Source organism: Rhyacophila brunnea, unplaced genomic scaffold, assembly GCF_057557595.1.
Source record: "Rhyacophila brunnea isolate RB1 unplaced genomic scaffold, BYU_Rbru_1.0 scaffold_13, whole genome shotgun sequence".
In the NCBI taxonomy this organism is placed as follows: Eukaryota; Metazoa; Arthropoda; class Insecta; order Trichoptera; family Rhyacophilidae; genus Rhyacophila; species Rhyacophila brunnea.
In genome coordinates, this window is record NW_028232785.1 from 28,493,761 (window position 1) to 28,518,588 (window position 24,828).

The following is a 24,828-nucleotide window of genomic DNA, read 5'->3' on the forward strand; positions in this document are numbered from 1 at the left end:
GATAATTAGAAACGTCAAATCATAGGCTACATCTGAAACTGTCAAAAGGCAAATCCATAATGAAGACAAAAGAATCCCAAATTACATACATAAAAAATTTACGCGCGGGTATGACCAGTAAATAAAAACAGGAACGACCAACGACAAGAAAAGGGAAAATAAATTAGTAGAATATATCCTCACGCGAAGAAGAAAGAGCAAACCCTATCTCAAGGACTTCAAAGTCAAATTCGAATAATAAGTATAATATGAAAGGGGCAGACTTGAGGATTAGTAAACAGCTTTATGTTTTCAAATCCCTACAGGTTCAACCAGTGGTTGTTATACTGGTCATCTGTGGTCCAGTATCCCCAAACAAAGCCCTGTATTGGGCCATCATAAAGGATTAAATTACTGTATAATCTTTATAATACTAAGAATTTCTTCTTTTAGTTACTATTCGACTTGTCACTATTCCAATGTAATTTATATTATACCTGTGTTATTAATTACCTTTTGTCTGTTGTCATGTTATTTACACATGACACACTTTATTCATATGGCAACAAAACGCAAAAGATCGACCTCAGTGCGCATGCGCATTACGAGTTTCAACGCAGTTCGTCCTATCCATTTCCGGCGCTAAAGACGCAAGGCGGTTTTTAACATCAAAGGGAAGCGAAATTCGGTCTCACAGTTCCGATCGTTCGAGCAAAGAAGACCTTCTGAAGAGCATATTTGTTTTGTGGTATTTATTAATATTTTCATTACGTTACGGTCCACCGAACTAGCATTCGATTTGTATTCTAAATTGTCTGAATATTATATTACGTTAGGCGCCCGTAATTGATTTGATTAATTTACACCTTTATACACTTTCGCACGCTAGTAAATTTATTTATTAATTATACATCTGTTAAAGTTCTTTACACGCGTTTTATTTGAATTACCTTTTATCACTATGCATTTCATAGAGTGGCGCTCAAAACCGAGATATCTACCATTGCATTTCCATGTATTTTATATTATAGGAACATACACGAATGAGTGAAGTAGCCGGACAGGTAACTGAGGTTTTAGAGGTATTGTCAAACCACCCACGATCCTGCATTTCCCCATGTCTCATAATCTGCCGCGTTCCTATCCCATCCGACTCCAATTCACTCCTCTTTTCCCTACGTTACAATCTGATAAATTGTCACAATTCCCACCATTCCTTCTCCTCAACCTCTTTCCTAACATGACACTGTATAATTCCATGATTAAATTTCTTTTGTTATTAATTATCTTTTTATGCCTGCATAATTCCAATTAAATTTGTTTTTGTTAATAAACAACATAACCCTATATTTCTATCGTTTATTGCAATAAACTTGTTCCTTTTGAAAAGACCGTGTGTTGCCAATCACTCATAGTTTTGAAAGTTGTCAGCTGGTGATTTTTAATGTATCTAAAACCGTGGACTCGCAATATTGACCATTAAAGTAGAGATGGCATTTTAATTAGATTTATTAGTATACATTTTGTAAGTGAAGTATACAAGACCATTCTCAGATAGGTAGGTATTGAAGTTATGAAACGATGATAAAAAAATACTCTATAAAAATGGGGCGGTATTTTGTCAAGGAATGTCACTGAAATCGACACTTTTGTTGGAATCTGAACAATATTAACAACTGCTGTAACATGAGCACCGCGATGTCCGAGTGGTAATGTATCCGCTTGGTAAGTCGAGGGTCTCGGGTTCAAATCCAGGGTCTAGTAAAATTCACATGTATTTTTTCATGTCTGTTTAAATCCAGAGCATGGATCAAATAGATAGAGCAAATGGTTAACATCCATTTCTCGTAAAAAATAATCGTGGGGCGGGCAGGATCCACAATGGATAGTGGAGCCAATTATAATTATAATATAATATTGAAACTATTTAATAATAAAGTGTTATATGATTATGTTTTTTTACAGTGGATTATATTAAAGGAATAATATTATAAAGTAAAACCTATTTTATTAACTAAACCCCATAACATAACAGGGCTGCCAATTACAGTTTCAAAACAAAAATATAAAATATTTTTTTTTCAAAATTGAAGATTGGTACATAATTAAAGTAAAATTTAATTAATTTTACCAGCATCTATATGAGCAAACCTTGCATTTATGAGGTTTTACACCTGTGTGTCATTTCATGTTTTTGAAGGTCACTAAGTGTCGAGCATCTATAAGAGCATACCTTGCAATGCCTTGCACTTATGAGGTCTTTCACCTGTACGTGTCATTTCATAGCTTTTAAAATTAATAAGCTGCGAGCATCGATATGTGCATACCTTGCATTTATGAGGTTTTTCACCTGTGTGTGTTATTTCATGGTTTTTGAGATTACGAAGTTTTGAGCATCTATAAGGGCATACCTTGCATTTATGAGGTTTTTCACCTGTGTGTGTCATTTTATGTCTTTAAAGATCACTCAGTTGCGAACATCTATATTAGCAAACATTGCCTTTATGAAGGTTTTCACCAGTGTGTCACTTCATGTCTTTTACAATAACTCAGTTGCGAGGATCTAAATGTGAATTTATTTCATTTATGAAGTTTTTCACCTCTGTGATTAATTTTATGGTTTTTAAGATATCTCAGTTGCGAGCATCTTTATGTGCATACCTTGCATTTATGAGGTTTTTCACCAGTGTGTGTCATTAGATGTTTTTTAAGATTAATTAGTTGCTGGAATCTATATGGGCATACCTTGCATTTATGAGGTTTATCACCTGTGTGTGTCATTTTATGTCTTTTAAGAACACTCAGTTGCGAGCATCTATATTTGCATTTATTGCATTAATGAGGTTTTTCACCTGTGTGTGTCATTTCATGGATTTTAAAATAACTCAGTTGCGAACATCTATATTAGCATACATTGCATTTATGAGGGTTTTCGCCTGTGGGTCACTTGCGAGCATCTATATGTGTATTTATTGCATTTAAGAAGTTTTTCACCTCTATGTTTCATTTCATGGTTTTTAAGATATCTCAGTAGCGAGCATCAATATGTGCATTTATAAGGTTTTTCACCAGTGTGTATCATTACATGTATATTTAGATTAATTAGTTGCGAGAATCTATATGGGCATACCTTGCATTTATGAGGTTTATCACCTGTGTGTGTCATTTCATGTTTTTTAAGACTACCAAGTTGCGAGCATTTATATGTGCATACCTTGCATTTATGAGGTTTTTCACCCGTGTATGTCATTTCATGGGTTTTAAGGCTACGAAAATGCGTTTGCACCTGTGTGTGTCATTTCATGTCTTTTAAGATGACTATGTTGCGAGCATCTATATGTGCATACCTTGCATTTATGAGGTTTTTCACCTGTGTGTGTCATTTCGTGGTTTTTAAGATTACTAAGTTGCGAGCACCTATATTGGCAAACTTTGCATTTATATGGTTTTTCACCCGTGTGTGTCATTTTATGTTTTTTAAGACTACTAAGTAGCGAGCATCTATATGGGCATACATTGCATTTATGAGGTTTTTCACCTGTGTGTGTCATTTCATGCTGTTTAAGAGTACTAAGTTGCGAGCATCTATATGGGCATACCTTGCATTTATGAGGTTTTTCACCTGTGTGTGTCATTTCATGTTTTTTAAGACTACTTAAGTGCGAGCATCTATATGTGCATACCTTGCATTTATGAGGTTTATCACCTGTGTGTGTCATTTCATGGAGTTTAAGATAACTAAGTCGCGAGCATCTATATGGGCATACCTTGCATTTATGAGGTTTTTCAGCTCTGTGTTTCATTTCATGGTTTTTAAGATATCTCAGTTGCGAGCATCTATATGTGCATACCTTGCATTTATAAGGTTTTTCACCAGTGTGTGTCGTTACATGTTTTTTTAGATTAATTAGTTGCGAGAATCTATATGGGCATACCTTGCATTTATGAGGTTTATCACCTGTGTGTGTCATTACATGTTTTTTAAGACTAATTAGTTGCGAGCATCGATATGTACATACCTTGCATTTATGAGGTTTTTCACCTGTGTGTGTCATTGCATGGTTTTTAAGGCTACTTAAATGCGAGCATCTATATGGGCATACCTTGCATTTATGAGGTTTTTTACCTGTGTGTGTCATTTCATGGTTTAGAAGACTACCAAGTGTCGAGCATTTATAAGGACATACCTTGCATTTATGAGGTTTTTCACCTGTATGTGTCATTTCATGGCTTTTAAGATTAATAAGCTGCGAGCATCGATATGTGCATACCTTGCATTTATGAGGTTTTTCACCTGTGTGTGTCATTTCATGGTTTTTAAGATTACGAAGTTGTGAGCATCTATATGGGCATACCTTGCATTTATGAGGTTTTTCACCTGTGTGTGTCATTTCATGTCTTTTAAGATCACTCAGTTGCGAGCATCTATATTTGCATTTATTGCATTTATGAGGTTTTTCACCTGTGTGTGTCATTTCATGTTTTTTAAGATTACTTAGTCGCGAGCATCTATATGGACATACCTTGCATTTATGAGGTTTTTCACCTGTGTGTGTCATTTCATGGTTTTTAAGATGACAAATTTGCGAGCATCTATATGAGCATACTTTGCATTTATGAGGTTTATCACCAGGATGTGTCATTTTATGTGCTTTAGGTTATGAGGTTGCGCGAATATATTTTCTTGATATTGATCAGCATTCACGTTCGTGTGAATTATTTTGTGACTTTTTAGAGCACTTCCGCATCCAAAAACTGCGTTACAAAAGCTGCAAATAAAATACTTTTCTCAGAATAAGTCGAAGTTCCTTCGGAGTCGATCGTTCTGAGATTTCTCTTTTAATATTTTGTTCATCTATCGTCACTTCTGAATACTGTATCATTCTATCTTTGATTCCATCAGGCGAGGATTGTTGACACCTGTCTATATCGTGATCCTTTGTGAAAAAGCCTTTAGTAGAAAACTAGAAAAAAAACTATCAGTCAATTTTATTCTAAATTAGATTTTAAACTGTTATTTTTTTGAAAGCTTATGCCTGTCAGCATCTTCAGATATTAAAGTGTGTTGAGAATGAATATGAGGATAAGAAATGGTAATAGTACCAACATAGATATTAAATACAAACAATGTTACGGAATGATTCGTAAATAGTTTTTTAAAAATGCATCTACTAGTAACATCAAACACTATGACACAATTGTGGTACTACTCTTGGTAATATGCATGAATCTATTAGAGTTTTGAATGCCAAATCTTAGATTGATGTGAATAAGATAGTTTCAACGGCGGACGTGCTCAGCGTGGTTAAAAATGGAGCTTTTTTCTATTTTCAAAGCATGATCCTGGGTATACCTTAAACGTTGTAGATAATCTATTTATATAATTTTGAAGCCTTTTCCTTTATAATCATTTTAAGCATTTGATGACTGCATAAAGTATTTTTATTAGATAAAATAGTATTCTTTTAAACCTCTCGCTCTAATGTTTTAGAATAAAATAGTCATATTTCAGTACATAAATGTGCAGCGGTGTCATAAAAGCATTAATAAAACCATCTTATCGGTACCTAACCGATTTTTATTTCAAAACATTGCAAGGCATTCACAGCACTAGAAGCCTCTGCCAAAAGAATGGGTTTACAAATAAACGAGGCAAAAACTAAATACATGCCTGTCTATGTCACACCACGAGAAGTTGCACCAAAGTTAGATATTGGTGCATACAAGTTTGATACGGTCGACAGTTTCATATTCCTTGGATCTTTTGTAACTCGACATAATGATATTACAGAAGAAATCAACAAGAGAATCATGTCTGCGAATAAATGCTACTTTGGTCTGTTAAAATATTTTAAGTCCCGCTTACTATCTCGTCGAACTAAAAGCACTTTTTACAAGACACTTGAAAAGCCAGTGCTCACCTACGCATCGGAAACCTGGATATTAACTCTGCGAAATGAACGAGTCCCGAACATCTTTGAAAGAAAAATTCTCCGCCGTATATATGGACCGATCAGCGATGGCACCAATTGGAGGAGAAGATATAATGCTGAGCTCTACGGGCTGTACGAAGATTGCAGCGCAGTGCAATCAATTCAGATTGGGAGACTGCGATGGCTAGGTCATGTGCACCGTATGAATGACAATGAACTGGCAAAGATAGTGATGTCCAGCAATCCAATAGGACGTAGAAGAAGAGGGAGGCCAAAGATTCGCTGGTTAGATGGAGCTGCCAGTGACTGCCGTATTCTGGGGGTACCAAATTGGAAAGCGGCCACACTGGATAGGGACAGGTGGAGGGAGCTGTTGGAGGAGGCCAGGACCCAAACCGGGTTGTCGCGCTCCTGATAATGATGATGACATGTTCAAACACACGCGTTAACATCATTTTACTTCCTACTTCAATTATAGTTTGTCAATTTATGGCTACGGCCGTATGTTGTAGCTTAACCACTGGGGAATGCCAAAAGAAATGGCGTATTTCAAAAAAACACTACCTTATTCTTAGGTCAATAATTATTATAAAGCAATCATTATTCGAAAGATGTTTATCACACTTGAATGGTCAAAGACATACGAGGGTGGGTCAATAAGTCCTTAGAAAAGCCGATAGGTGGCGCGACTAGTACTGTAAGCGGTTTGTTTTCATGCAGCGGCACTACCGATTCAGCATGCTGCGAAGTTTCAATCAGATTGGTCGGGTTGTTGTGTGTTTCTCGTACATTTAAAAAAAAAAATTGCTTGTTTACAAAAAATGGAGAAAATTGAGTTTAGAGCTGTTATTAAGCATTTTAATATAAAAGGGTTAACAGCAAAGGAAATAAAAAATGAGTTGGATTTAGTTCACGGCACATCTGCTCCTTCACTTGCAACTATTTATAACTGCTTAAATGAATTTAAACGTGGTCGTACATCAACAAAGGATGAACCACGCTCAGGACGTCCTGTAGAGGTGACTACACCAGAAATGATCAATAAAATCCACGATATGGTGTTAAGTGACCGAAGATTAAAGTTGAGTGAGATAATTGAGGTTACAGGGATCTCAAAAGGTAGCGTCATTTCTATTTTACATGACAAATTGGACATGAAAAAAATTTCTGCAAGATGGGTGCCGCGTTTGCTCACAGTCGACAATAAACGCAATAGGGTGGTGGCCTCTAAAGCCCTGTTGTCGCTCATGCAACGCAATCCGGATGAATTTTTTCGTCGCTTTGTGACTGTAGATGAAACATGGATACACCACTATACTCCCGAGACGAAAGAACAGTCAAAGCAGTGGATTGCGAAAGGCGAACCATGTCCAAAGAAGGCGAAAACCGTAAAATCAGCTGGTAAGGTTATGGCTACTGTATTTTGGGATGCACGTGGAATTATTTTCGTTGACTATTTGGAAAAAGGAAAAACAATAACAGGGGATTATTATGCATCTTTATTGGACCAGCTAAAAAACAAAATTGAAGAAAAACGGCCTCATTTAAACAGGAAAAAAATCTTCTTTCATCAGGACAATGCCCGTGTTCACACATGTTTACGATCAATGGCTAAAATTGAAGAATTGAAGTTCTAATTGGTCGACCACCCACCGTATTCGCCAGATTTAGCCCCCAGTGACTTTTTCCTTTTCCCAAACTTAAAAAAATGGCTAAGTGGACAACGTTTTTTTTCAAATGAAGAAGTCATCGATCGGACAAATGCTTATTTTGAGGACCTTCCGAAAACTTATTTTTCTGACGGTTTAAAAAAAATTGAGAAACGTCTAACCAAGTGTATTGAGCTCCAAGGAGATTATGTTGAGAGAAAAAAAAAAAACTGTTTTAATGCTTTTTTCTAAGGAATTATTGACCCACCCTCGTAGCTTATAGTGAGTATCTTTAGAATTATCTTCAAATGTGTTAGTCTTGCCCTAATAATCTTGAATAATAAAATGCCCGATTCTTGTCAAATTTGGGATCACAGAGATTATCAATATAATTTTTTATCGTAAATATTTCACTATAATAATGTTAAAGTGAATGTTATGTTAGTGATGTTAACGCGCGTGTTTGAACATGTACCGTTTAAATAAATAAAACTTTAAAAAATCGGTTAGGTATCGATAAGATGGTTTTATAAATGCGTTTGAAAATTATTAAATGTGAAAAATGTTAACACCACTGCACATTTATGTACTGAAATATGACTATATTCTAAAACATTAGAGCGAGAGGTTTAAAAGAATACTATTTAATGTAATAAAAATACTTTATGCAGTCATCAAATGTTTAAAATAAATATAAAGGATAATAAGGCTTCAAAATTATATAAATAGATTATCTACAACGTTTAAGGTATGTCCAGGATCATGCTTTGAAAATAGAACAAAAGCTCCATTTTGACCTACGCTGAGCATGTATGTACCCCCTTAAACGCTGTGTCCTTGTGTGAAAAGTCTGTTTCACACGATACAATAGTAGGCATATTTACAGTTTACAATGAAAATCTCATCTCTATCGGTTTATGACAAAAATCATTTACAAAAACAAGCAAGAGAAATTATTGTTTTCAATTTGACCGAATATTTAAAAGTGATGAAAAGCAGTACAATTTTATAAGTGGATATATATTTATATAGAAAATGATTTTCACAGTCTGCGTTTTATAACAACTTTACTAAAATACCAATAAAGCCATTATTTGAAAATTATAACAAAATGTGTTTGGGTCATCGATATTATATTTAATATATATACTGATCACTTCTACTAATTCAGTCATAAGTTGTGTTCTCCTAATTATATTATTTAATGAATACATACCTGCAGCTATACAATCAGTTAATAGACAATCGGCATTTTTTTGTATTTTAAATCAAAGTAGGTAGGTACCTATTGATTACTTCAATTACTTTTTTCAATACGACTGGCTAGGAATAGTACGGAGATTTATTGAAATTTTAATCGTCAACCTTCGATAAAAATCGGCGAATAGAGAAGCAAATGTTACAATATATAAAATTGGATGTACCCCATGTCCTGGTGTGTAATCTGAATGCGAACATCCGGGTTGAGGATCTCTATCAGAAAATGGTGGCATTTTATCTTCAGTGAATTCGCGCTTTATATCAGTCTCAGCTTTGATACCTGTGACACCCGTCGCAGCGAACTGAAATAAACAACGTTTCATATAACATGTTGTCAATATTTACATATAACAAATTAAAGTTTTATTATCTAGGTGGAAGTAGGCTGTTGAAATCCGACATAAATAGTGCACAATAAACATTATCAGGCATACTTATTTGTTTTCATTAAATCGACTTTTATGAAAATTGGACATGATCCATAATTATTGTGAACACCCATATATATAATTAATAACTGTGTCCGATCCTAATAGAGTCATATGGACCTCCACAGAGTGGAGGTTTATATTAACAGATTGTGTTTGTACGTGAAATGGGTGTCAGCCACTTGCTCAACCTGTTAGGTCCATAATCTGACTAATACACAAATTGAAAATATGTGTACCTACATGCCAGACCCAGGATTCTACGCTATAGGACGATGTGACACCAGTGGCGCACCCAGAGGGAGGGGGCAAGGGGCCCTGGCACCCCCCAAAAATGAAAATTATCAGAATGATTTTAAACATTGAAATTGAAAGCTAATAAACTATACCCTTATTACAAATAAAAACACGGCAAAAAAATGATTTGTAATAATTCTCCAGCACCCTTTTTAGAAAAATTTCTTAGATTTTAATTTCTAACACAAAAATTTCGAAATACTAATGTCAGGTTTTTTTACAAACACAATCCCTAATGGAACCAATGACATTAATATGGACGAAGCATCTAGAAAATAAAATGACACTCACTTTGTGTCGGGTCTGTCGGATGGCGAAATTCATATTTTAATATCGGTATCCTACGCTCAAATGAACATTCTGCTTGCAAGCGGTCTGGCGACACCGCTGGGTCTGCCCATACAAAATTTCTGACTGTCAGGTTTCTACTCCACCGTTATTATTGTGTTACAAAATGCCAATGTGCCTAGTTAAAAATTGTAAAAAAAATCTACTAAACACTCCAAGAAAGATGGGATATGAAAATGCCATTTTAAGATATTGATGAATGTTTATTCAATGCAATTGAATGACAGAAACTATTGGACAGTCGCCTGTGATGCGCTGGGCTCACTTGCGTCTAATCTCCGAGAAGTCGTAAGTAACCGAGAATCTGTTTCTGACGCAATGAGTCATGACACTAATACGCCATTACAATAAAGGTTATAGTACTATAAATTCTCAAAGCTTGTATCGCATAATGGAAACGGATACGTCATATGGTCACGTGACATCTACCTATACATCTGTGAATGACTTTCATACACAATTTTTCGTGCGCGACGGGTATGAAGTGAGTTGTCCATTTAATATGTCATTGAATGGAACTGTCAAAAAATTCTCGGTGTCCACCCGAATTCCGGAGTCGTGTAGGTCATGGCTGGGAAGGGCTGACAGAGCTCTAGCCTAGGGGCCAGGGCTGTGGGGGGCCCGGCGTGTTGGGTTGACCAAGTAAGTGAGATAAACACACATCATAAATAGCTTTAATAGTAAAAAAAGTCGCCAGCGGCGCTATTGTGCTTCATGACCATGAATATTTTCAATTATTTATATAATTGTGCAATATATTTTTTGATTATTATGTGTCGATACTCGACAGCTCCATTATTAAAATAGATGTATTAAAATCGCCAATAATTCACTGTGTAAGTACCCTTAATTTGAACTTAAACACAATTTGAAGAACGTTATGTAGTGTTTCACACTGCCTTTAATCTTAGCGGTAGGTGGGGGGGCTGCTAAATATCCTGGCCTGAGGGCCCGTTGCAGGATGTGGAGACCATCGTGTAGGTACACCGAGTGTAATCGACAAAAGACCGATAAATTGAGAAATTAAGCTGTGAAGAAGAAAAAGATCCTATGGGACTAATTTACATTCTCCTCCCTGGCCCCCCCCCAATAATAAATCCTGGGTGCGCCACTGTGTGACACTGTTAACATAAGTACTTAGTACGTATTGTTGCAGAACCGATTTTGTTAATTCGAAGAAAAGACCACTGTAGGTATAAACCTTTTTTGTTCCTTCCGATTTAAAAATAATATTGTCCAGCAAGAGAAGACTAGATAGCCTAATGTTAATACCCCGTAAGTGACTTTTTACAAATGGTGCAGGAAGCTAAAAAAAATGAATATTGAATATTGAAATTAAAAAAATGAATAACCCGTAACCCAGTTACCTATGGGAATTTCACATTCGATTAACAGTATTTTTGTTGTTTGTAGTACTTACATCAAAAAGACATTTTCGACATATATGTCGGATACGGGTTATTGACACTAGAACATACGATATTGTTAATTTTTTGCTTAATTCCATTTAGATTTTATGAATATGAATTATGAATACCTTTGCTTAAACAAATACAATATCTACTTACCTCTTTTAAGGGTAAATTGCTGTCGTCCTCGATATTTTCCTGTTTGACTGACACGTCAAATCGACCCTTGCCCTTGAAGTGATTGACGTCTATCCGTTGGTATGCACGGTCGCCGATTACCTCCGCTGTTTTGTCAGGCAATAATTCGTCGTTTGTTTCAGTTTTTACTTCCATTTTATGCGGTATTTGATATCAGAATCTGTCAATAGCTTCACGACCACGTGCGTCGCGTTTTAATAGATAATATATATGGAATAGACAAAATGGCTTCTACCAATTCACCATAGACATCAGGAGATCGACCACAAAGAAGACTGATAATACTGACAATATTGAATTGAACACGAACACTGCGATAATGCTATAAAGATCTATAACTGGGGACATGCTAATCTAAAATATTACTGTGATCCATTAAAAGGTTCTGGGGGACCCTACTTTAAATTATTTTCAACTGGTCCACCTGGTAAATGTAGGTACCTACCTACCACCATTAAATTGACATGAAAATGGTTTCATTTTTGCTTATATTTTGCCATTGTGTCTCAAAGCACAAAACTCTTGTTTACTGTAAATAAAAAAAAATCTTTGGCATTTATGTAAAACGGGGTAACTTTAAGCCAAATAAACTTAATTACACATTGTTAAATATAGTCATAATTAGGTAGTTTATTTATATTGTATAGGTAATAAATAAGAAATCCTGATTTTATGCGCCATTTCTAGATTCTTGTTTAATAATAAACTTACCTACATACAAATAATAGAATGCGCCACAAACACGAGCGTTTCAATTTAAACTTACCTACCTATCTATGAATGTCATGACGTATAAATAATACATCTTGATGGTGGCACAAAAAACCAGGGCCTTCGGAAGGACACCGGCAGCCCATTGCCCTTACCTAGAAAGGTACCACCTTTAAAACAGAACTCGCCGACATTTTTACCCCAAGCGCCAAGTAGAATCAACAAAGTTCGCAACTCCGCCTTACCATAAGGTTTAAAAGAAGATAAGGTAACATAAATTAATATGATTGATATACACTAGGTAGGTACCATTTATTTGAAAAAATACAATACATATTATTATCACTCGGTATTGATTCATCCGTATTGAATGTACTTTTCCTGACCACCTTTATTAGAATACGTTTTTATAGGACAAATATTTATTTTCTGAAAATGTTTATAAACAGTAAAAAAAGATGTTAAGAAATTCTCCACAAGATGGCATTAACAGTTTTTTTTTATACAAAAAATGGACTTGAGTATTAATTGCTTGTGGTTCATATAAGACAAGTGAGGCGTATATTATCAAAACCTGCTTAACTCCACGAACACAATTGTTGGCAAAAGCGAAAAAACTGCTGTGGGCTTAATTATTGCAAAATATAAGAAAAGATAAAATTAATGAATAAAGAAGTAGATAATAACACGTCACCTGCCGGGTCTTAATTGGACGAAAATTCAAAATGGCGGTTTTTATCTCTGATGTCATTGGTTGTATGGATATGAGTCTATTTTGAAACTAAACCATTAAGGATTTGAGCACGATTTGATACTGAACATGATTTTCAACATGAATTATCTCTGTATTTAAAGCAGTTACGCAAGCGAATTAATATTTATTCTATAGGTATTGCCATAGAGAACAGTTTGGCATAAAAATTTGAAAAAACTCGAAAATCGTCGTTAGGTATCTTTTGATAATAAGGTGATAATAAAGTTTTTTGTGCAATATTTATATTGAATCTTAACAGCATACCTCCACCATTGGCCACTGGTGTTTTGTGATTATTTCGGTTTCATGTCCTTCTATAATTTTATTTAGGAATTATTAAGTAATTTAATAAAAAAAACAAACGAGTGTCTTAACACATCTATTTTTATTGTACCTACCTATAAAATTGTGTCCATATGTTATAATCAAATTTGGTATGTACTCATTATTGTTGTCTTCTACGGACTTAAATAAATAAATAAAAGTAGGTAGGTATATATTTTTGTTTTGAAAATAAGTTTGGCAGCCCTATTCTGCGATGTATGAATGATATATCATTATTGTTATGTATGTCATGACAGATTTCAATCCGGAGCATGTTTGTCCGTTGTTGTTTGTCAATTATTAATCAGTGCTAATGTTAATTTTACATTGTATCCAGTGGCGGCTCATCCATATGCACTGCGGAACTGCAGCACACCCAAGTAAATTGAGATAAATTCAACCTACATACATTTATGTATATTACTGAATAATAAACAATTATTATTGAAAAACAGCATTATTTGAACAAGGTGAACATTATTTTTACTTTAAATAATAAATAGATTTTTATGTACACATTTGAAATAAAGTGTGTACCTACATCTAGACATGACTGTCGATTATTTTGTTCTGCAAATTGAAAAGTCTAGGATTTATAATAATAAAGTTACTTACTCTGATCTGACCACAAAAACAGCACATGGAATATTTTTTCCCACAAAAATATGGCTTGACTGAAAAAAGATTTTTTCTCAGAGACAGGAAAAAATATACTTAATATAATATTTTTAGGTGCATGTTCTATTATGCAATATAATAACAAATTAAAATCATTAAAAAAATATAGTAAAAGATTAATTATTGTACCTCACACTTATTCAGAGTTTGAAACTTTAAAAATTGATTTACTCAAAATGATACAGATGTGACATAGAATGATATTTGCTAGTGGACTTCAGTTGTTTTCTATTGATCTAAGAATATAATTTGCAGATGAAACCGGTTAGTTTTTAAACTTAATTATAGCCTGCCACCATAAGAGTTTAGATATGTTGTGGGCGATCTGACAAAAATAGTCCACACTTTTTCAGTCATACTTATTTGTTTTCGTTGAATTGAGAATACATAATATTGTAATAGTGTTAGCTTTATTTTAAACCCTTTCTTAACATACCACACCACAATCTATAAAAATATACCTCTATCTACAAAATATCTTAAATTTTGTATGATTTAATGGCACAATTTTAGATATTTTATAGATAAACGAATATTTCTTTACTGTTTACTATGTCTTGGATTAGGCAAAGTTTTATTGGATTTTAAAAACTAAAAAACACTAAGTAGGTATCTACATTTTGTAGTCATAGTCATCGAATAAAATGAACATAAATATGTTTGACTTGCAAAGTATAGTGTGCACAATTTATGTTGGATATTAAAAGTCCCCCTCCACCCTTCGCCACTGCAAAACACGTACCTATATAAAATAGTTTAAGTAGGTATAGATGTTTCGTTCTACATCGGCACTGTTGTACGCTAAAATTGCTTCGCATCTGTGTTGGTATTATTTGTGTGTATGCATTAAGCCCTGTAATAAAACCTTACTTAGAACCGCCTGCAATTATTACCTTATCACCAATTGGTTATCCGTGCAGTTTAGGGGCATAAAAGGCGGAGTTTCTATTGTTAAAGACAGTTGCTGGTAATAAACATACCATAAACTCATTCTTTGCAATCGTCTACAGTGTGTTCATATAGTGATTGTTATCGAAACGATACGCATACTGAATTATAATGTCCCGTTTAATTAGTCATACTATTAATGCCCAAACGAAGGAAGTTATAATATATAATATATATAGGTACATACGTAAAAAATAAAAACCAAATGTGTAGTGAAAGTAGTGTTGTCACAGAAGTTTCGAATGCATCAGGAGTTGGTTTAAGAACGGTTTGGCGTGTTTTAAAAGAAAAACAAAAAACAGGGACCTTTTCGAGTCCTAAAAAAAGGGTAGTTAAAAATAAAAAAAATAATATTGATGACTTTGATAAATCTGTAATTCGACGGTGTATTCATGACTTTCATAAAAATCATAAAACTGTTGCAACACTGAAAAACATTCATGCCGTGTTGAAAGAAGATATTAATTTTAAGGGTGGAATTCCGTCATTAAGGAAAGTTATGAAAGATATAGGATTTAGATGGAGAAAAACAGAAGACAATCGGAAGCTGCTCATGGAAAAAAGTGTCATAGTTTTCAAAAGAATTGAATATTTAAGAAAAATTAAATAATATCGTGTTCAGGGGAAATCTATTATATTTACGGATGAAACTTACATACGTTCCACACATACCACATTATATTCTTATTCTGACGGATCGAGTTCTAGTTTTAAGAAGCCGATTTCAAAAGGTACTCGCTTAATAATAATCCATGCTGGCGGTGGAAATGGATTTGTGCCAAATGCTTTATGAAAATTTAAATCCAATTTAAAAAGTGGCGATTATCATGACGAGATGAACTACAGTAATTATGAAAATGGTTAAAAGAAATGTTAATTCCTAACCTACCACCTGAATCTGTTGTTGTTATAGATAATGCATCATATCACAATAAACTGTTGAACCCAGCACCAACATCAAATAAAAAGAAGGGTGAAATAATTCAGTGGCTACAGGATAATAACATACCTTTCTCATCGACGATGATCAAACCGGAGCTTTACAACTTGGTACTAATGAATAAATCTCGGCATGTAAAATACAAAATAGATGCTATTTTAAATTAGCACGGGCATTCTGTACTGAGATTACCTCCTTTAGAGTTAAAGTTAGAGTTAGAGTTAGAGTTAAATCCCATAGAGAACATATGGTCTGTTATTAAAGATTATGTATGAAAGAACAATATTGAAATGACAATGGCATCTGTAGATAGATTGGTGGCAGAAGCCTGCAATCAATTGCCTATAGAGCAGTGGCGGAATATCTGTGGTCATGTGGAAAAAAAAGAACGCAGTTTTTTTGAATACGACATAAGAACGGATGAATTGACCAGTGAGATTATAATCCACACCGCAGATACCTCTGATGACGACGACACAGACAGTGACTCAAATGGGTGACATCAACGAATACCTTCAATAAATTATGTTCTTCCTACTATTTATATTACTTTAACAGCATATCATATTGTGTACTTGTAGTTGAAAATGCCATTTGTAATTGTTCTCCGAAGTCCTAATGATTGTATGTATAATTAAATGAAATTGCCAACAAAAGTATGTCTTTGCGGTATTATAATAATTGTCTTTAATTGTTTAGTTCTCTATAAATTTATAACTAATCTGTTAAATAACGATAGTGATATCGTTAAGGCTAATTCATAAATTCCAAAACATTGTATATTCCCAATCCTAACTAAATAAATAATAATACACGATTAAATTATGTTCTTCCTATTATTTATTTTATTTTAACAGCATTATACTTATAGTTAAAAATGCCATTTGTAATTCTGTAATTAAATGACGTTGCCAACAAAATTATGTCTTTACGGCATTATAATTGTCTTTAATTGCTTAGTTCTCTATAAATTTATAACTAATCTGTTAAATAATGATAATGATATCGTTAAGGCTAATTTATAAATTCCAAAACATTGTATATATTCCTAATGCCAACTAAATAAATAATAAAACACGATGTTTTCATTGAATTGTAACTATCGGTATAAGTAAATAATATATAGGTACCTATGTTCTAATGTACGCATTTTTATTCTATATTTTATTAAAACAATAAGTCATAAAAATATGCTTATTTACCGTAATTCTTCATGCACACCCTGTGTCAATACTACCAAAGAACACCAACACAACTGCAAATCGTTTTTAGCGTACAACAATGCCGAAGTAGAACGAAACTACTATAGGTAATCATAACACAATCAAAACATGCATACGTCGTTATATTTACGAAACAATATTGGTTTTATATAATTATCAATTTTTAATAAATTTAAGATTACAATGAGTAAAATGAATTTGAGTCCATGGGCTGTTTTATAGACACGCGAATTTATTTTGACAGCAGCTGTCAGTGGTAAATGGTAATACAGAAGGGGGCGTGTTCATAACAAAAGTAGTCTATGGTTAAGGATTCATTAACTCTATAATCTATAGTTACCAGATGGTTTTCGGTTACTTACCAATTTTACTGTAGGTACGAATTAAGCATCGGGCTCCTAGTAATTTTAAAATAATAATTCAGGTTTATAACATACATTTTTTTATTCTCCAGATGTTCGATAGTTTTGCAGGAAACACGCCGTTGTTTTAATTTATTCTGGTAGGAAATACAACAAGATAACAATATAACAGCATTTCTAACCTACATTATTGGTACCTATTCACAGTATGATTTTGTAATTTATTTAAGAATAGGACATCATATTATTCTGACTACATATCATATACGATGGCCGCGGCATAAGCGTCGACCTATCGCTTCGTGGGTCCCAGGTTCGAATACTCCACATCCACATCCATTTCTCGTAAAAACGAAATCTGTTAATACAACCTTAAGTCTATGGAGGCCCATATGATATTATTAGGATCGGACATGGTCGACAAACATATTGCATTTAATAAAATATTTACTCACATATTATGTACATTAGATGTCTTTTAACACCAATAAGTCGTGAGCATCTATATAGACATAAAGTGAGCTAAATAATTCGCTGCTGACTAGATAATAATTTTTTAATTACCACCTTTAAAATGCACGTTAATTACATCGATCGGCCGCCTGGTCATTACACGCCACGTGCGTCTTCAACATCCAAAGTTTTTAAGATCACTAAGTTGCGGGTATCATAATTTTACGTACTTTAAGATGAGCATGGTGCGATCAACTAAAAAAGCATATATTACATTTACAAGGTTTTAAACCGGTATGTGTCCTTTTATTAGCTTTGCGCAAGTAAACATTGTCTTGAAATTGATCAGCAAATACGCCTATGTGAAACATTATGCAAATCTTCTGCAAATCAAATGAGAGATATGTACTCATCTTCTCAAATAACTAGATGGTCATTTCTTGCAGAGAAACGGTCTTCAACAGAATACTTTATTGTATGTGTTCTAAGTGTACTAAGTTGTAAGCATCTCTATGGGCAAACGGTGAATTTATATAATTATTTACCATTCGTGTTATTTCATGCCATTTAAGAAAATTGAATAGCGAGCGTCTATATGGGAATACCTTGCATTTATTAGGTTTTCACCTGTGTGTCATTTCATGCTTTTTAAGATTGTTAAGTTGCGAAGATCGATATAAGCATACTTTGCACTTATGAGGTTTATCACCTGTGTGTGTCATTTCATGGTTTTTAAGATAACTTAGTTGCGAACATCTATATGGGCATACCTTGCATTTTTGATGTTTGCACCTGTGTGTGTCATTTAATGTCTTTTAAGATGAATATGTTGCGAGCATCTATATGTGCATACCTTGCATTTAGGAGGTTTTTCACCTGTGTGTGTCATTTCATGTTTTTGAAGATTACTTAGTTGCGAGCACCTATATTGGCATACTTTGCATTTATAAGGTTTTTCACCTGTATGTGTCATTTCATGCTGTTTAAGAGTAGTAAGTTGCGAGCATCTATATGGGCATATCTTGCATTTATGAGGTTTTTCACCTGTGTGTGTTATTTCATGGTTTTTAAGACTACTAAGTCGCGAGCACCTATATGTGCATACTTTACATTTATGAGGTTTTTCACCTGTGTGTGTCATTTCATGTTTTTGAAGATTACTTAGTTGCGAGCACCTATATTGGCATACTTTGCATTTATAAGGTTTTTCACCTGTATGTGTCATTTCATGTTTTTTAAGACTACTAAGTAGCGAGCATCTATATGGGCATACCTTGCATTTATGAGGTTTTTCACCTGTGTGTGTCATTTCATGCTGTTTAAGAGTAGTAAGTTGCGAGCATCTATATGGGCATACCTTGCATTTATGAGGTTTTTCACCTGTGTGTGTCATTTCATGTTTTTTAAGACTACTAAGTAGCGAGCATCTATATGGGCATACCTTGCATTTATGAGGTTTTTCACCTGTGTGTGTCATTTCATGCTGTTTAAGAGTAGTAAGTTGCGAGCATCTATATGGGCATACCTTGCATTTATGAGGTTTTTCACCTGTGTGTGTTATTTCATGGTTTTTAAGACTACTAAGTTGCGAGCACCTATATGTGCATACTTTACATTTATGAGGTTTTTCACCTGTGTGTGTCATTTCATGTTTCTGAAGATTACTTAATTGCGAGCACCTATATTGGCATACTTTGCATTTATAAGGTTTTTCACCTGTGTGTGTCATTTCATGTTTTTTAAGACTACTAAGTAGCGAGCATCTATATGGGCATACCTTGCATTTATGAGGTTTTTCACCTATGTGTGTCATTTCATGCTGTTTAAGAGTACTAAGTCGCGAGCTTCTATATGTGCATACCTTGCATTTATGAGGTTTAACATCTATGTGTGTCATTTCATGATTTTTAAGATATCTCAGATGCGCTAATCTATATGTGCATACTTTGCTTTTATGAGGTTTTTTACCTGTGTGTGTCATTTCGTGGTTTTTAATATGACCAAGTTGCGAGCATCTATATGAGCACACCTTGTATTCATGAATTTTTTCACCTGCATGTATCATTTTATGTACTTTGAGATGATTGAGTTGCGAGAATATATTTTCTCGATTTTGATGAGCAATCACGTCCGTGTGAATTACTTTGTGACTATTTAGAGCACTTTCGCATCCAAAATTTGCGTTACAAAAGCTGCAAATCAAATTACGTGTAAAATGTACTACTTTTCTCAGAATAAGTCGAAGTTCCTTCTGAGTTTCTCGTGCTGAGATTTCTCTCTTAATGTTTTGTTCATCTATCGTCACTTCTGAATACTGTATCATTCTATCTTGAATTCCATTGGGCGAGGATTGTTGAAACCTGTCTACATCGTGATGCTTTGTGAAAAAGCCTTTAGTAGAAACCTAGAAAAACCAAAATAATCGATCTCATTATTATTATAAACTAGCTTTTGAACTGTTCTATTTGAGTTATTTTTTTCAAAGCTAATGCCTTCCAGCATCTTTAAACATTAAAGCGTGGTGAGAATGAAAATGACGTTAAGAAATGGTTATATTAGCAACATACATATTAAATACAAACAATGTACGGAATGATCAGTAAATAGTTTTTAAAAAATCCACCTACATGTAACATCGAAAAGCAAATGCACAAAACAGACAATGACACAATTATTGTGATACTGCCCTTGGTGTTGTGTTAATCAATTTAGTTTTGAATGCAAACTTTTAGATTGATTTGAATGAGATAGTTTCACTTTACCGTGTTTATTTCTAATATTTCTTGATAAAATAATTTAAGATCAACAGAATAACGTACATTCTATGAGGTAGTTTTGCACCTTGTTTGATTAAAAATAATGTAAGCTTCGTGTAGTAACTAGTAATTTTTGTGTCAGTGTATTATTGGAGAGTGTGCATAGTGTCAGAAGATGCCGCCAATTTCACAAACAATATTCAAATTGACAGAATTTATATTCAAATTTTATCAAGTAACCTTGATCAACAGTATAAAAAATGATAAAAAAGACAACAGATAAACAAGAATTAACTGAAAATTAAATCAACTCTACTTAAAGATGGTTAAAATTATTAAAAAATGCATTGTCATCGTGTTTTGATATATTCTAAAAGTTTCAAATCATAAACAAAAAAAAATAGTGGGGAAGTTAGTTAAAAATCGATTGCAACATTTGTACCGGACAAATAAGAATACGAGCTAAGAAAACGTTGTAAAATAAACACGATAAGTGTTTTGTTGATAATGTAAATGTTGGATAAGATGACAATTTCATATTTATATTACCGTGGCGAAGGGTTGGATAGGCTGTTACGATCCGCCATAAATAAGCACACTAAACTTTGAGAGACATACGTATGTGTTTTCATTGAAATAAGACTACAATTTATAGAGGGTGTTGCTTAGTTTTTAAAATTCAATTAAACCCTGCGAAACCAAGCCATGATTTTCAATTTATTTCAATTTATTTATTTTTTAAACATATTGTGGACATTACAAATTATAAGTTTAAGACGTTCACAACATGACATTTAGAAACAAAGATATATAAATATAACAGTATTACATAAAAAAAGAGATATATCAGTAGATGAATTAGATAGTAATACGAGGAAGAGGGACTCACATGTATGTCGGTGGTAGAACCTCCTCCAGTATTATTTCGGTTAGAGGGATGTGTGTGACGTCATTAGTGACAGAGTAAATTATAACACAGAAACTCTTGATTTGACAGGTTCTCCGCGGAGACATTTAATTACATTAAGTTATACAAGTTTGGAGCACAAGGGTTCAGCATGATCGAGATAAAGAAACGTTAAATTGACGAAGTTACGCAATGCATGTCGATGGCTGGCATAAACACGGCATTCCACTGGGTTACACTTCACTTTGTATTATTTATTCACACAATGGCGCGATCGGCGCCGGGGCACTTTATCGGGGACGCGGTGCGCGTTCCGGGATAATTATGGAAATCAATATTAACACATTATCGGCAAAAGGGGTGCACTGATATCAATTTAGGGTAACATGTCGTCCGACTTATCCTGACGATCACGCCGCTTCCCGCAGGAGCGACGCGTCCGTCAAGGAACGATTTCGCCACGTCCGGTTTATTTAGGAATTAATTGCGAACTGTTTTTTTTCCAAAAAAACCTGTTGGTTGGTAAGGAGACGCGGGGGCGGACCGCCACGGCTGTGGGGTGAAGGGAAGCCGCTTGGCCGAACAACGGGACTTACGTCCGTCCTCCGTACTCAAGGTTGGATGCAGGTACCTGCAGTTTGTACTTAAAAGGGACTTCGTGTAAAAAATGCGTTCGTAACAACAATGTTTGAAGCGTTCCGTTTGTACTGCAGGGCTGTGCAACCTTTTAGTTGGGGAGGTGTTTCGATATTGATGTTAAATTGTTGATCTAGAATTTGAAACTGTCGCGCCGGGGTCTTTTCTTTTTTATCTGGTAACAATAGGTACAAGGAAGTACACCGGATGAGTTAAGCAGACCCTATTTTAAGAATTTATAAAACAACATCCACCTAAACTCATGCTCACGTAGGTGGAATATATCAACACCCAAAGCAATTTCGTTGAACATAGTTATCACTCTCCTAATTGGCATTACCAGTGGCAGGTTGGTTCTGCACCTTGGGAGAATAAACAACTGATGATCTCTATTTCTAAGATAGTTATCAGGGACACACAGGTCAACACTGCCCAGAATAGCAGAGTTCTCATTTATACCTACCAGAACATATACGCTTATCTATAAAAGATTTATAATCATCCTATTAAATCATACATAATTTTGAATATTTTATAGGGACAATTATATTTATATATCTGTTATAGTTTGGTTAGGCAGGACTATGAATTTAAATAAATGCACCGGCAATATGTGTAATATTCGTAATCCAACGAAAACAAATAAGTATGATTGAAAAAGTGTGTACACTTTTGTCGTATCGCCCAAGAAAATTATTATTGTTTGGCTTAGGGAGGGTTGATTGATATTTAAAACTAACCATCACCACCTACAAATCGTAGTTTTAGGTTAATTAAAACAAATAATACGTATGACTGACAAAGTTGAATGCCCACTATTTATAATGGATCCCAACTGCCTACCTCCACCCTTCGCTACTGATATAATCATAGCCGATACGACTGGCTCTAGGAATAGTACGGAGATTTATTGAAATTTTAAACGTCAACCTTCGATAAAAATCGGCAAATAGAGAAGCAAATGTAACAATAATATATAAAATTGAATGTACCACATGTCCTGGTGTGTAATCTGAATGCGAACATCCGGGTTGAGGATCTTCATCAGAAAATGGTGGCATTTTATCTTCAGTGAATTCGTGTTTTATGTCCGTCTCAGCTTTGATACCAGTGACACCCGTCGCAGCGAACTGAAATAAACAACGTTTCATATAACATGTTGTCAATATTTACATATAACAAATTAAATTATCTAGGTGGAAGTAGGCTGTTGAAATCCGACATAAACAGTGCACACTAAACATTATCAGGCATACTTATTTGTTTTCATTAAATTAGTATGTAAAATTCCATTAAACCCTGCCTAAACTAAACTATAATATCGCGGTTAATAATAAGCGCTTTCAAAAATTGAGTTACTATTGCTAATCGGCTTTTGTATTTTAAATCAAAGTAGGTTTTTTAAAATGTAAATGTAATTTAAAATGAACGTAATTACTATCGATAGACCGCCTGGTCATTACGCCCCAGGTGCGTCTTTAGCGTCCAATGACTTAAGTACTTTTTTACTTTTTTTCCAAAAAAATATATCTTGTTTGTTATTTTATTTTTTCTCAGAAGTGTTTTCAAAAATAAGTATGTTCAATATATAAAATATCACAAAAATGTTATTATTTTATAAAGGATGACACCAACACAAAAACGTTGATCTTCGATTGGTGCTTGTAGAAGTACAATCTTAACGACATAACTGCATATTTCAGCCTTGTAGTCAATCCTTTCGCTGAATGAAGTGACGTTAACCGCCCATAACAAAACCGACACAAAATTCCCGAAGTAAGTCCCGCAGTTCACACTGATCAGTTTTGCAACTACTCAGAGTGAGCTGTGGATGATGAAAGTCGACCTAAACGGTCAAGAATAAATCATATGTAAGTATTATAGAAAGTTTTACATAGGAATAGGTTCGTAAATTTTGTTGGTACTTATCCGTTATATATCTGAGATGTTACTATTGTATAGAATCATGTGAAAGCTGTACGTTTCATATAAATATTATTGTCATGCAAATTCACGCAATATTGTCGCGCGACTACTCTTTCCAACAGATGCTATATAACCCTTTGTGTTAGATAGTCAATATTCGGAATAATATTTTTCCTCACACATTTTTGTTTAAAGTATAAAACATAGTGTGTGAAAAAAAGAACACTCTAGCGAGACAATTTTCTATAGGTAAATTTCGTACGTGTGAGCGAGATAATTTCGTAATCCCAAAATGCAGTATTATTCAAAATTTTGCAGATCGATCATTTGTTATGCGATTATTGATTTATATAAGCTTAGATATAAGGTAAACATTGTTTTATGTTGATAAATTAGGATAATCTAAGTCTTTATAAACTTTTCTATCTAAATTGTAATAATTTGAGCAGTGGCGCACTCAGGATTTAATATTTAGGGGGGGGGAGGGTGCAAGGAGAAGAATGTTAATTAGTCCAGTAGGCTGTATTTCTACTTCACATAATTATTTTTACATATTTTCACAATACCCGGCGGCATATTTGTACAGTTTCTTCTAGTTTTTATTAAATTGGAGGCATAGTGGCGGTAACCACTGAAACGTCCAGCGACCATGCTGGACATGTGCGCCTAGTACCAATGCTAAAACATTACTAAAATAACATCGGCTGTG

At 34.2% G+C, this 24,828-nt stretch overlaps 1 protein-coding gene across 2 annotated transcripts; it reads right to left on the minus strand.

The window, feature by feature from the left end:
* Window positions 1–8,744: 8,744 nt before the first annotated feature.
* Window positions 8,745–11,677, minus strand: LOC147077171 (uncharacterized). Of its 2 annotated transcripts, none has more exons than XR_015069431.1 (2): window positions 11,432–11,677; window positions 8,745–9,123 (listed from the first exon to the last, which is right to left on the minus strand). XR_015069431.1 is itself a non-coding variant. In XM_085940768.1 (2 exons), exons 1-2 carry the CDS (start codon window positions 11,634–11,636, stop codon window positions 8,872–8,874), a joined length of 426 nt encoding a protein of 141 aa, XP_085796894.1. In that variant the 5' UTR covers window positions 11,637–11,677; the 3' UTR covers window positions 8,745–8,871. The 2 variants fall into 2 exon arrangements, 1 of the variants encoding a protein (XP_085796894.1); XM_085940768.1 differs by having other exon boundaries at window positions 11,463–11,677.
* Window positions 11,678–24,828: the final 13,151 nt, after the last annotated feature.

What these genes read in the sequence shown, in the direction of transcription:
- LOC147077171 (XM_085940768.1), bottom strand. Translation starts at nt 11,636, where the DNA reads ATGGAAGTAAAAACTGAAACAAACGACGAATTATTGCCTGACAAAACA. An exon ending in GCAATTTACCCTTAAAAGAG is followed by an intron (nt 9,124 to 11,462) that starts GTAAGTAGATAT and finishes TGTTTATTTCAG; the next exon opens with TTCGCTGCGACGGGTGTCAC.